This window comes from Chaetodon trifascialis, chromosome 3 (assembly GCF_039877785.1).
Source record: "Chaetodon trifascialis isolate fChaTrf1 chromosome 3, fChaTrf1.hap1, whole genome shotgun sequence".
NCBI lineage: Eukaryota > Metazoa > Chordata > Actinopteri > Chaetodontiformes > Chaetodontidae > Chaetodon > Chaetodon trifascialis.
The window spans coordinates 19,001,560-19,016,601 of record NC_092058.1 but is presented as its reverse complement, the minus strand read 5'-3'; the positions used below and the strand labels follow the sequence as shown (position 1 = coordinate 19,016,601).

Sequence of the window (15,042 nt, the reverse complement as noted above, 5' to 3'; positions counted from 1 at the left end):
ACTTTTTCGAGTATTTTTGTCCAGTGTTCTTCTTTCGTAACGTGTAATGTCATACAATTATATTATATCTGATGACGTTGTGATCAGCAGGGTAAGCAATAAGCACCGTACACCCACAGCTAGCCAAAAATACTGCCTAAGTTATGTAATCCCCGTTTTTACTTGCAACAAATTCCAGTTCTTCACTCGATTTGCTTATGTGACTCACTAACTTTTATTTAAGTTTGAATACTTCTATAACTACAATGATATACAGTATTATGAGTGATACAAAAATGGACACCATGCAGCCTCAGTTAATTTGAGATAACACAAATACACCTCTAGGTGGCAGCATTGCCATGCAACAAGGCCTTAATGCCTTGAGAGTTTTAGTACCATTGGCCTCTTGTACATTTATTTAATTTATGTAGATGCTTTGATGCCAATTACTTCAAAATCCACTCATTTAATGTTCCATAATTTCTGCTTCTCTTCACTCAGTTGAACAATTACATGGAAAGCACTATTTGCACAACATTTAATATAATTACAGGCGCTGAGTGCAGATTTCACCTGAGGCCCTTCTGACAATTATTTGATAAGAATTAAATTAATTTAATTGTTCAAAGCTCTTTGCTCAAACTGTACTTGAATGCTACAGTGACAGTTAAGGTTTTTTCTGTATTTTTCAGATGCCGTTGTAGTGAGTCATAGTGAATCATAACCCTTCATACTACAACAACAGTTACTCGTCACACAAAGTTTCTACGTTTTGAATAGACCTTCAAAGCGCTGAACATCTTCCCAAACCAAAAGCTATTCTTAGAACTACATGCAAACAGACACACAAACATTTTTCTCACCACTTGCCAAAGGCCTTCAAAACACAGCACTGATAGACATGATGTGTTCTTCACACTCACACACATTCGTTCCCTCCCCATCACTCAGTCCAAATCCATCTGATGGTTGTTTTCCCCTTGGGAAAGCTGCCCGGATGGAGGTGGGCGTGGGGATTTCTCAGGTGACAAACACAAAGTGCCAGGAGCAGCAAGGGGCCACAACATTCAAGTGTGTGAGAATCTGCATGAAGGACATGGCTGCAACACTGCTGACTGTGATGCTCATGATGCCCTACATCTGTGAGGGAGGTGAGGTACTTTGATGACAGAGCATGACTGATATTTCAATCTCTCTGCTATTATCTGGGAAATGAATGCATCTGTGTCACCTGTTTATGCCATAGCACTGCTGAGAAAATCGACAGCAATGGACTTCCTTCAAAAAGTTAGAGAGAAGCGCGCATCAGAGTGTTTTCCTGGAGGCTGCAGCAGAGACGTCAGTGAAGCTGGAGAAATGGCAGAGGTGGATGTAGGATATGTAAGTGCTCTGTCAATTGTACTTTCTGTCATGTTTCATGCTGACAGAGGATTCCCTATACCAAAGATGTATCCCATTTAAAAGCATTTATAAGTACACTTTTGAGGTACTTGTACTTTACTTGAGCATTTCTACTTTACTACATTTTAGAGGGAAATGTTGTACTTTTTACTCCACTGCATTTGTCTGATGGATACAGTTTGTGGTTACTTTTTACAGGTTAAGGTGAATACAAAATATAACTAATACTCCAACAATTAACTAATAAATAATGATGTTTTATAATTGAGTAAGCTACCCGCCAGTATAGAAAGTAGTTTAAATAAGATCCACTTTTACTGTGCATTTTAATGCATCAATAATTACACTCCAATTATATTAATTTTAATTTAATTTTAATTAATTCTGAAATTGGCTATTCTGCATAATAAGTACTTTTTGCACTTTGAATATATTTTGATAATATTTCTGTGGTTGCTTAAGTAAAAAAAAAAATCTAATTCAGGAGTTTAACAGAGTGTCTCTGTGGTTTTGTTACTTTGACTACAGTAAAAGATCAGAAAATTTCTTCCACCACTGCATGTACCTGCAAATAGATTCCACAGATTTTACAGAGTTTGTTTTTTCAGCTCCTTACACCACTGGTTAGTGGTGTTGTGTGGTTGTGCAGCTGTCTCTCTGACAAACCAGAGCCTCGTCATTGTTATTTTCAAAACCTGGAACAGCCACACTTTGAAGTTTGATTATTTCAGAATGTGTTCAGACTGAAAGTCCTCACACAGAATTCCCCTCTGCAAGAGGAAAACAAGTGTAAAATGTCAGTAACTACAGACAATGTCTGTAAATAGTATTTACAATTTTTTGGGATGATGTTTCTTCTCATCTCACTCTTCTGTATATAGTTGTTGTTTTTAATTTGCATGCACTTGTTTGACTATTCTACCTGCTCTATTGATGCTGCTGTGAATTGGAATTTCCCCTCGTGGGACTAATAAAGGACTATTGAGTTGAGTCAACAGGAAGATTTCGATTAAAAATGGGCCATCAGTCTGCTTGGGCTGCTGGGTCTCTGCACGGAGGGCGAGTCTATCTACATGAAACTAAACATCATGAATAAAGACCACGTCCAGAGACGTGGACTCACACTCAAGAGCTGAGAGGCCCTCCTCTGTTCGGCAGGGATAAGGTGAAACTGAATCAAGCGAGTCACTGAGGCATTTACCATTACTGTGTTCTTACATACCAGGCTTGCAATCTGAAGACAGAATGAAGGCAGGCCATTAACATCGACTTTGTTACTTAGTGCACCTGTTGCAAATATCAGATGACCAGCATGAAAGCCAACAGAGAGAGGGAATGTGATCAACCAGGGTTTCTGTCATGTTGTGGAACGTTTAGGTGCATGTTGTTGAGACCGTCACTGAAAAACATGCCTCATGGATACTATTAGCAATCAGAGTTAACATTGCTTTGAACAATGTACAAGTTTGGAATAAATATAACAACTTATTTGTAGGAGGAGAGTTCCAGTATGCTGTATAATGGAGGCGCTTCCCAGGAGGAAATAAACTATGTAAGTTGAAATAGTTTGGTGTTGAATTTTAACTTCATTATGTTGTTTTAAAATAAATAAAAGTTCTATTATTATTTATGAATAAAACCACCACAACAAAGCCTAAAAACCATTTTGTCTTGCAGCAGAACCATGGAGGGGAGGCTGTGGTGGATGAAGGATCTGGGATGTAGCCAAGAGGGAGAGCACAAGACGGCAATGCTGTTGTTGTTGGCTCATGGTCAACTTGCAATATATGAAAAATATAAAATATAATCACCAAGATGAAACACTGAACAAAGGATTTATCTGATAAAGATTTCTTTCAACAATTAATTTGCATGCCTGATTTCCTTTCTTTTAAGTTAATACATTAAAAACAGTGATAAGGAAGATTTTTCTGTTACGTTCATTTGTTATTGTTTTAAGTTTAATACTTGATACTGCTTCTTGGTACAGCTCAGTAGGTTGGAAATAGAAAACTTCTGTAACACAGTTTCAATATACATATATAACAAAATATTAAGGTGTATTTCCTAACTGTCTCAGTAGTTACAAAGTACATCAATATTAGATCACTTTTGTTGTATATTATAGCTAACATTTAAATGTGGATATGTTAAGTGCAAACTAACTTTATTTTAATAAATGTATATCATATTCATGTTTGTTCATGTTGTCGTGTTTTGTAGTACATGGCAGATATAGATGGGTGACAAATGAAAGGAAAACTCCTGTAACATTAAGTGTCTTGATAAGATGTTGGGCCACCATGAGCCATCAGAGCAGCTTCAGCGTCTCCCACAGGTGTTCATTTGGGTTGAGATCTGGTTACTATGAAGGCCGTATAAGCATTCCGGATGATTCACATCATGTTCATACTCATCAAACCATCAGTGACCACTCATATCACCTCGATGTTATATGTTTCTCCGCTGAAAGTTGTTATTCATTTGTTACCAGTCTGTATGTTATGAAGCATGTTTATCCACTAAATAATCCACAAATTGGCATCTGACAGGACCACTCCCTTTGATGAGTAAAAAAATTATTGTCAAAGTATCCACAGAAGTTAAACTGCTTCTTTATTGTTGGCTTTCAGTGCTCAAAAACACAACTCATAAGCCACATTCATCATTTTGAACTGTAATTACAAGCTAATGCTGTCACACGGTGTGTACGAAATGCAGAATTTATCTCTTGGGAGTGTTCAGAAGCTTGTAATAAACCTGTGTGTGGTCATTTGGTCTACAATCTGGACCCATGTGTCCTGTATGCTTTGTTGATTTCATTAGGGGTGGGTCCATCTTCTGGTTAAAACAATCCAGGGAATTTACACAAGCTCAGTTAGCCCACTGAATAATTGCCTTCGTAGGAAACAGCTTCCTCGCTGACAGGATAAACAGCAGCTCCTGCCGTGACCTGCAGCCTATAGCAGTTAATTGATATTTGTGAACTCTGGATGTTTTCTGAAACAAAGAATGTCATTGTCCTCTGTGTGGTGTCTATTTATAAGTCCCCCTGTAAAGAGGACTGCAAGTCTGCTCCAAGTATTTCACATTTGAAGAATCAAATCTACAGAAATCATGTTTGTCCGTGTGGACTTCTTCCAATAACAACACCTCGCTAGTTACTTAAGTTTAAGCAGTGAAATAGGTGTCGAAACTTTCTTCTGACTTAAAAATACACAATGTGAAGTTTTAGTTCCCATGCTGTGACGTTATGTCACATGCTGATCACGGGCTCTCCTTGCATATCTACTAATGAGCAAAGGTATGAATGAACCGTAAAAACAGACACATTTGACGCACTACTTTTCTAGTTTTAAGTCTAGAGTAACATCGTACATATTTCCAAGTATGGGCCCCCTTTATTGTTATTATCTAATCAAATACTAAGCGTTATTAATAGCAGCTACGCACACACGGCCAACTGCCTCTTTAATGTTGCCTTCAAGTGCTGATGATAAACTCACGCTTTTACACTCAAGTGGCAAATACCAGCTTTTTGATCAAATAAAAATGTACCACACAACATCAGTCGGCTTTAAGATGATAATTTATTTGGAATGAAGTGGCACAGAGTCATTCTGTGCTCTACGGTGGATAAAGAATAATACAACAAGGGAAACTGGCATTATAATTTACGTTTTACATGTGGTAAAAGTTATTATATAAACTACAATGTCTTAATATCAATTGTCATCACATTTTGGTATATCGAAGAGAAAAGAGAACTCCCTTGTTTCTGGTTTTATTTAACACATCAATTGTCTGTCATTTCCCTACGTTTTACGTTTCCCCTTTCCGACACCACCGGAAAGCAACATAACAACCGACAGCAGTAACTGTTACGGCTTGACACTTTAGCTTTTGCTTACGGACAACACCGGCGGAGTCGTTCAAAAAAGTTCATTTCACAATGTAAGTGTACTTTGTTTTTACAGAAAGTTTTTAGAAATCAAATGTTACTCGGTCATACAGACTAACATGACGGCCTTCCGGGTAGTTTGGTGAAACAGGATCACAGGAAAAAAAGCAACGCCCAAAACTTTGCTGCTAACATGCAACAAGTGCTAGGGCGTTAGTTTTCGATGTTTAATGTTAAGCTAAGCTAGCTGTCGCAGCGAAAATTAGAAACTAGCAACTTTGCCTAACATAAGTTATGTCAACGTCCCTAGTGAATCAATTAATGAACCGAACACATATAGGCTACGGTCTGCTTGTTAATGGCTGCAGCTGCGTAAACACGAATGTGGGACAATGAGCTTCCATGCTAGTTTTGCCGTCTGTGGTCACAAGCTCGTCTCTCCGGGTCCGTTTTTTGTTTGTTTGGCTAATCTAGCTAACGTTAACTGTGTGTAAATTTCACTTAAAAGCAAACGGTATGATTTTGTAGTCTAGTAAAGTTGGTGGTTTTAAGTGTTGCAACTATAACTGGAAATGTAGAGCTACATAGAAAGTACAGCGAGGTCAGTTTAGAACAGGAAACGTATTGATGGCTCTATTACCTGTTGTTTGTTGTCGATAATAGTTACGTTATAGATTAGAGAGTTATTAACGTGGAGTAGCTAACGAGGACTGAGTGATGTTTTGTATTTATTATTCAGTGTATAGCTAACCATGGCCATGTTAGAATAGGAATACAGCATAAGACAAGTTTCTTTAAAAATCCCTTGTTTCCATTTCCATTAACCTCCCCCATCCCTTCATCTGTTCCCACCCCACCCTGTACCACCGTGCACATTAAGTCTGTCCAAGTACTATGAATGTAGTTCAAAATTTACAAGTTCAAACCAAGAACCTCGATGTTCGAAGGTTGTTTTGCTGCCCTGATCAAATCTATCCATTAGGACATGGTAATAAATTAATCCTGGTTGAAGGCAGTTCCAGGCATAAAATATTCAAGAGGCATTATACCTAGGAGTGTTTTCCTGATTCGATGTTGTGAAGTCACGGTTTGAATGTTATGGTGTGGAAAATGGATGTATGACATTGGGCAAACATTAAGTAATTTGGACCTATTCATTATGCATTTTCATCATCAAATAAGCAGTAAAACATTAAAGGGAAACTAACGCCCATAATACAATTTCTCACGCAATTGCTGTGACTGTGATTGTTAGCTTTACGTCTGTAAATCTTTATATAAAAATTAAGTCCAGCTGTATTTATCATGAGATGGACATTTTGTGCTTCTGGAAAATCACAGATTTATTCTAAATGGAGAAGTAAATATGTTTTTTATTTAAACATAGTGACCTTGCTGTTATATTAAGAATCTGCAAGAACAATCATCATAGGAACTAAAGAGGTTGTCAATAGGCATTTTACACCACAGACATTTTGCCAGATTAATTGAGGAAAGGGTGTAGTTGTTAGTCACTTGAATAATTGCTACAGACCATGTTGGCCACTTTCAAGGCCCTGTTATTGTGCAAGGTGGCTCACCTGGCATGACTCACTGGAGCACCTAAATATACTGCAGAATAGAGTCATCATTCCTGCATTAGATAGATAGATAGATAGATAGATAGATAGATAGATAGATAGATAGATAGATAGATAGATAGATAGATAGATAGATACTTTATTCATCCCCAAGGGAAATTCACAAATTCCAGCATATTCTACAAATCTAAAGTTGAGGGTATGCAATAAATAATCCAAATGCACAGCAAACAAAGAATTAAAAGTTAAAAGTAAAAATGCCTAGTGCAAACAGAATGCAAGTTAAGGTGCATGTTGAACAGAGTGTTGTACAGATTCCATTCAGAACATTAAAAATGAATCATTTGATAGGTGGTGTATTTTTCAAGTAGAAAGAACAAAGATTCACAGGTTTCAGCTTCTCAAATGTGAATTTCCTCAGTTCCTTGTATTGTTATATGATAAGTAAATATCTCTTGGTCTTGGACTATTGGCTGGACAAATCACAACACTTTTAAATGTCAAATGTCAAAATAATTGTTAGTTGCAGTCCTCATGGCTGCCTAATGTATGATGTTTAACATTTACAATATTTTCTACTTGTCCAGTTGGGCTAGCGAGTCAGAATTCTAATTGCCTCTATTTTTGTTCTCTGTGGCCAAGAGGGAAAAAAGACTGTTGGCTTGTTTTAAATCAGAAATAAAGAGGGTTCTAACGAAGTCCAGTTGCAAAGCTGTAGCACCTGCTTACCACATACTCACACTTCTAGACCTGCAGTTCCAGTCTCATCTAAAACGCCATACGTCGAGAGCACTATTAACAGCCATAATTTAAAACAGGCATGGCAAGGTGTGCCATCTGCAATAACTCTTAAGTATTAGCACTGTCATTTTGACACATGTTTCACCTGCAGCACCATTTTGTGTGTTCTTGAGGTTTTTGTCATTTTACATATGTCTCACTTTTATGCTAAAACGAGATGGGTGATTAAAAATAGAAAATTATGTAGCAACCAAAGCCCAGTGAGTATTAGATACTCAGAAACAGGAATGTGAATTAAATGTGTGGCTATAAAATTGAACTTGTATTGCCTTCATGAGGTCTTGGGTTGGGTTTGATGTTTGTTTGAAACAATAGTTTTTCCTCAGGAAATGATGCAGGTCAGGCTTACTAGCATTAGTGCAGTTTAGATAGGGTTGACTGTGATGTGGTCTTGTGTTGACATTTGACAGCTGGAATGAAATGAGGTCTTGTGTCTCACTCCTCCACTTATTCTGTATTTAAAGGGAGCCTACAGCAGTCAGCTCTGAAAAAACATGTTTATATACTGTAATACACTCTAGCTGGTGGTTATGTTTGAACAGTGTCTCAGCCACTCTGTGGCAAGTGACAGCCAGGCTGTAGGATCATCCAGCAGTTGGACAAATAAGTTTGTTTCTGGATTTGTTATCCGGCCATGTACATCAGGTTTGTTCTCATATTGATACTTCGCCAAATCACTGATAGTATGCTTCCTCATCTGTTACATGTCTCTGTAGTTTCTTGCTTTTTTCTAACCCAGTCAATTCAAAGGACTTTCGAGAGAGTGGAGGATGAAGTTGGCTAGAAAATACAGAAATGTGTCCTTTGTTACTGCTGCCTTCTGCTTTCTCAAATATACAGTACAGCTTACATAAGCACATTTTCATCTTATTGGTATCCTGAAACTAAGAAGGACCATGTTTCTGGAGAAAGAGAGAAGCTGTGTCTCTTTCAGGAGAAATAAGAGAGGCTGGAATGGTTTGAGTCTGTCAGCAGTGTCCTGGTCATGTCAGTGTAGGTGTTACTTTAGGGGATGGGGATGATTTGAGTTTGTCAGCCTCTTGTGAGAATTGGTGCAGAACAGATCTATTCTGCTGTCAACACATGCACTTCTAAGCATCATGTTCTTTCCTTTTGCTCCATACTTTGCTTTAATATGAATCTGATATTTCAATTTGGTGAGCATATGTTTGTCAAAAAAACATAATGAAGCTGGTGCCTGTCCTGCAATAGGAATTTCTGTTTGTAACCTTATTTGTCACAAGGGATGATACGGGATGTTTTGAACTTGGTAAATGTTTTGTGCGTTTTATTTTTGAAGTTAAGTATGCATGGGTGTGCCCACTTGCGGTATGCTCTAACTGTTTTGCATTCAGGAAAAGGAGTGATCCATCTCTCGCTGTCTTGACTGCCTTTAAATGTGGGCTGTGTCTAAGAATACAGTGTAAACTGCCACACTTATCTCTTTTACTGAGTCATAATAAATCCTGTATAATCCCTACAGTTTGATGTAAACACCTTCCACCTATCGTCCCAATTTCAGTTATCTATTGTCTATCTTCAGATAAGTGTGGTCAATGCAAAGCAATTCTGTCTCGAGTCACAGGGTGGCAGTAGATAACCAGTTAATGTGGCTGCATAGACAAGGGATGCATATCAAATCTAGGAATACCAAATGGATTATCAAAGTAAATAAATACGGTCATTTCCTTGTTACAGTTTCCATGTTTTATATTTATGTCATTTCTCAGAGCATTCTTCCCAAGTTCTTACGAAAGAACAAACTTCAGAAAATAAGAATTCAGAGACATGCTTGAAGTTTGAGATGGGCTGGATGCATTATCTTATATTCATTTTCCCAAAGATTTTAGCTATCCATTGTCCATTGTCCATTCCATTCATTCTGAAGATACATGACCAACCATCCTGTGTATTCTTACTTTGCAAATAAATGTCTGTTCTCATGTTATCCACCCGAGGTTCTCATGTGATTAATGTTTAAATACATACTAAGTGTGTCAGTGTGCTTAATGAGTGCAGTTACTGGCAGAGGCACAAAGTAGTGCGTGGGAACATTTTCAATATTTACATAAAAAACACAACTAGACTGCCCCATCTCCTCCCATCCCCAAATTTAACAGATAACTATTCCCTGCAGCAATGGTTCATTTCAGTTATATGACCACTAAGCATAATAATGTACTATATTGGTGAGAGATTGTCAACATTACGGACAGATTCTGTGTTAAGGGAGGTCGAAATGCTAAATTAATTTAGTGCCCTAATTTCTGTTGTATTTCTTTTCAAAGATTTTCCTCGATACTGAATTCTATTTATATACTGTTGTGAAATAAATGACTGTTATGTAGTTGGAATATTAGTCTTTATTTTCAGCTGCAAGGTTTCTTTAAATTACCTTAAAAAGTCACAGGTGTGTAAACATCAGTTTTTTCTTTCTTTTTCTAATTCTTTTTTTTAGTTTTAGGTTTTCTTTTTTTTTTTTACATTGGCTTTGACTGTGATTCAGGGATTAATCAAGAGATTAAGAGAGTAAGTGTGATAAGAATGGATTTTTGTAGTCGTGGTTAGTTGTTTCCTTCTACTTATTGCCACCTGCAGTCACATTTATCTTAATGTGGTACGTGCAGATTGAGTGACATGGTATGCAAAACACATTTTTGTGAAATCTCACAGAAGGCTAATAATCTACACTTTGTCATTTTACCAGGTCAGCAGCCCTTGGTCCAGAAGGTTCTGGCGCAGCGTCAGGCAACAGGCGCCTGCAGCAAACCCAGGCCCAGGTGGATGAGGTATGATACATCTCTGGTTACTGGCTTACATTAAAGCTCCAACTGTATGATTTTAACACTCAATTTATGTGTGCCCTACCAGTAGGAATACACAAGTTCTTTTTTTCAATTTATTATTTTTAAAGAAAGCTCCTGTGTAAGACGCCCTTTATGTCTGCCCTTTGTCAGAGTCAATCCCGATATCCATGAAGTCACTTGATTCATTCAAAATTTTTCAAAATCATGCAATGTAAGCAAGGCACATTTACATTCAGAGGCAGTTCTACCTGCTCTACCTTTCTCAGCATACATCATTCACCCACTCTTATTATTGAACTCCATGCTCCCCCCTCCTGTCTTCAGCCACTCTGTATGACTCCGTTCTTCCTTCACGTCTGCCTCTCGCAGAGACTTGCATAACCCTTGGCAGCCGTGTCATGAATCACCACAATGTGGAATCAGTAGCTCTACCTCTGCACATGTCGTATCACATGCCAGAGAACACTGGCCATTCCCTTTTTTAGTTTTTAGAAATTATTTTCAAAGCCATATCAGTGAGGCCACCAGGAAAAATGGCTGACAAGTCTCCCTCTTCCTGTGGTTTTACTTTTAATCCCCTCAACTGTCCTTCCACTCTCTTTCTCAGTTGTGGCCTCCTTGATGTTAGCCCCTCCTCCACAGAACTTTAACCTCAGCGTGTCACACAAAGCCTGTGATTGGTTGTCAGAAGTTTATGTAATCACTAGGGTTATGTAAGGTCTGCATGGGCCTGCACACTCCTCCCCACCCTGCCACTCTGTCTGTCTGTCTGTCTGTCCGAGAGGAGGGCCAATAGTAGGGTTTGTGGATCAGTGGAACATATGGGTTATGTGTATTCTGTGATACTGCGTGTACACACATGTATGCCTGTCAGTGAACTCTGTTAAGCAGAAGTGTGTAAATATATTTTTTTTTACCTTGTAAGGTGTGATCTTTCTTGATTGGTTGTTATGTTAAGTAACATTGTTTGAGGTTACTTAACACTCAAAGCATTAACCTCATTGTTCTCTTATGTACAGTATATTTGTGCATTTCTAATCCTTGTCTCTGTGCTCTATTAATTAATAAAAAAATAGGTCCAGTGTGTAGGATTTCTGGGAATCCGTTGACAGAAATTGAATTTAATGTTCATGATTATGTTCTTATAGGTGGTGGGCAATATGCCTTAAAATTTATATCAGGTTTTTTTTTTTGGGGGGGGGGTCTGTTTTTTTTATGGTGACAATATTCTATCACAGTCACAGTATTACACAAATGATAGAGATACTCTGCTCAAGACGTGATTGTATCTTTTCACTGTATTAAGAATGTAACAGGACATATCTTAACAGAAAAATTATTAAAAAGAGGACATGTTCATTGGCTCCAAATGGGAATGAGAATGAGGTATAGGCTGATGTGAGTTTTAGGAGGAGTAACATGCCCCATAATGTTGGTAAATCACTAAATGTGATGTGATGGGCAAACCAAAAAGTGGCTCTCCAGAGGGCCTTTTGCTTTTATGCATTTTTAGTTACCAGCATAGTTTCTCTCAACATGCTTGGAAAGGGAGAGTGAGCAGAGGGGTATTCAGTTGGCTGCAATCCCAAACCCCATCACTAGATGCCACAAAATCCTGCACACTAATATTAAACCAAGTATTTTGTTCTTGTGTGTGTGCGAATGTAGGTGGTGGATATTATGCGTGTTAATGTGGACAAAGTGCTGGAGCGTGACCAGAAGTTGTCTGAACTGGATGACCGAGCAGATGCACTGCAGGCTGGAGCATCCCAGTTTGAGACCAGTGCTGCTAAGCTGAAAAGGAAGTACTGGTGGAAGAACTGCAAGGTGCCTAAACACAGTGTGGTCCAAAAAATAAATAAATATACCCACATCCCTTTTCCCCACTGTAAATGAAAATAGCTCTAACTGATCTTAAATGAACTTCATGCTAGAAGTGTCTTGACTGGAAGTGGTCTGAATTACATTGGCCTGTCATTTTACAACACAGGGTTGCATAATGAAATCTAAGTTGTAGCCTCCTCACACATAGAACTCACAGCATATACAAATATTAAAATTAGAATAGCATAAAATAAAAATAGACATCTCAGCTCCAGTTGATGTGTGTGGCACTGAATTTGTTGTACCTTTACCCCTTGCAGATGTGGGCCATCCTGATAGCTGTCATAGTGATCATCATAATCATCATTGTTAGTGAGTATCAAGCCTGTGGTTTGAGAAGCTTGTCATCAACAGTTTGGACGGTATTGTTGCAGTTGCATCAAAGGGATCTGTGGGATTTTTTAATGGATTACTACTCATAGCCCTTAATATTAAGTGTAGATTAGTTTAGTGTGGATTAAAGATATTTTTGTTAGTTAAAACATTAACAGACTTTCGTTTGTAAAACTAATTAGATTATATAAATGTTTCAACTAACAGGTTCTTTCCTCCTTCATTCTTAGTTTGGAGTTACTCGTAAAATGACAAGCAGAGAAGGAGGAGTGGAGGAAATGATGAAGAAGAGGAGAGGAGCAACATGCACAATTAATGTCTCAGAGGGAGATCACATGATTACTGTCTACTGAGCTCCTCAACATTTTTCCCTTCTTGCGGGGGTTCTTCATTCCTTGTCCTGTGTGTGTGTGTGTGTGTGTGTGTGTGTGTGTGTGTGTGTGTGTGTGTGTGTGTGTGTGTGTGTGTGTGTGTGTGTGTGTGTGTGTGTGTGTGTGTGTGTGTGTGTGTGTGTGTGTGTGAGATTCCTTGTCCTGGTTTTGCGTGCGTGTGTGCGTGCATACGTGTGTGTACTAAACTTCAAGTGCCAGACCATGTGCCAAAGAAAAAGAAACAAACTCAACTACAACCCATAAAATAAGTATAAATGAATCATCTTTGAGTGTATGACAAAGCACACACACATATATTCCCACCTTAGGACCGGAAGTGAAGAATTGTTGTAAACTCTCCTCAAGTTATATTTTCTTTTTTATGTTTTATTAATAGCCATTGATTTTGTGTGCCAGACTTAGAGAAGTGCCTTTGAAGATATGCTGTTCTGCGTTAGTTTGTAACAGTATCCCTGCATATCATGGAAGACAAACCCATTTCCAACAAATACATATTTGTACTTTTCAGAATGCCAATATTTAGATTTTTTCCCCCTCATTAAAAAAAAAATGCTGGTCTGTCATTTTATGAATCCTTAAAGTTGACCAATGAGATCCAATGCCTTATTTTATTTCTGCACATGATTGATTGCTAATTAAATTCTCTGTGTAAGACATATAATTTTGGACTGAATAAAGAGGAATTTCATTCATCACCCAACAACACAAAGCTGACCAGTAATACACTGTTGAACCACCTGATCATACCTGTCCTTGTGCATCTCCCTCTCAGGTCAGACTTGGTTACAGGAAAAACTATAATAAGCTTGTGTTTATTTAAGTGCCTATATGCAAAGACCAACAGCCTCAGAGCTTGGCAAGGCTAGAAAAACCTCTGAAAAGTTATAAAAAAATAAATAAATAAATAAAAGTGCTACACTGGGTTAAAAGCGGTGAATTGTCTCAGGCACGTCTCAAGGATGTGCCAGAATATTTGCCTTTGTGAAATATTCAAGTACACTATGGTAAGAAAATAGTAGTAGAAGATGCCTTAATAAGTGCCTCCAATGGAGAATAGTCAAAATACAGCCATGCCTTGTTGATCATATATACCAGCCAGTGAGAGAGTGAGCCCTCTGGATGCTCACAGTCCAAATACTGTGCTGCTTGCTTATTCAGCTGAGCTTACTAACCTTTAATGAAATCTTCTGTTAAGTCAAACTGGCATTTATCCCATCTGATCGATGTAAAGTACTTCTAGAGTGTGATTTTGTTTTTTAGTTTTTCTTCTTATAACTAGCTTTTAAGCAATATATTGTGTGTAGAACTAACCTTATGGAGACTGTATAGTATCTTTTGGTGCTCTGTGCTTACTGCTGCTGAGCATCATGTGTGTTTGAGTATCAAGGAAAGCTTTGTCCACAGTGTGATATACAGTATAGAGTGCCACACCAACACTAGATGATTGTATTCCCTGCTGTTACTTCCATCCTATTAAAATAAATGTATTTTAATGAGACAGACAATTTGGGATTACTTTTGACAATTTCACTTTCTGGAATTTAATTACTACAAGTGGAACCTTCACAGTGCATGGATGATACTGTATTAACTAAAATGAACATCACCAGATTTAGGCTTTTCAGACATTTATGTAGTGTTTTGCCAGTCTGTTGCCATTAAGGAAAATGTGTAATATATGAAAATGCTTTTATCACATGTATTGAATTGTCATCATCCTCTCCCCTCTACACCTGAAATTTGAGACCCAGTAAGTCTCAAGCCTTGCTCATGTCTCCCTACAAAGAATGCATTTGGACCTAAGTGCATTCTACTGTTTGGCCATGAATGCCTTTTGCTTGAATAAATTGATTTAACTTAAATGTCAGTGCCTCAACTGTGTTTTTCTCTTTCTGATCTGTTGCGATAGAATAAATGCCAATGGTTTCTCTGCTGGGGGACATACTGTCTCACAGCTAGTC

The 15,042-nt window shown here is 38.0% G+C and overlaps 1 protein-coding gene across 1 annotated transcript; it reads left to right on the top strand.

The window, feature by feature from the left end:
* Positions 1-5,222: 5,222 nt before the first annotated feature.
* On the top strand, positions 5,223-13,991 carry vamp3 (vesicle-associated membrane protein 3 (cellubrevin)). Its single transcript, XM_070959721.1, has 5 exons — positions 5,223-5,337; positions 10,373-10,454; positions 12,141-12,299; positions 12,617-12,668; positions 12,920-13,991. Coding segments are annotated over exons 1-5 (312 nt in total). The 5' UTR covers positions 5,223-5,335; the 3' UTR covers positions 12,937-13,991.
* The last annotated feature ends 1,051 nt before the right edge of the window (positions 13,992-15,042 follow it).

Excerpts from the sequence above, each read along its gene's own strand:
- vamp3 (XM_070959721.1), top strand. Across the intron at positions 10,455-12,140 it reads CCCAGGCCCAGGTGGATGAG|GTGGTGGATATTATGCGTGT; the intron begins GTATGATACATC and ends GTGCGAATGTAG. Across the intron at positions 12,300-12,616 it reads ACTGGTGGAAGAACTGCAAG|ATGTGGGCCATCCTGATAGC; the intron begins GTGCCTAAACAC and ends TACCCCTTGCAG.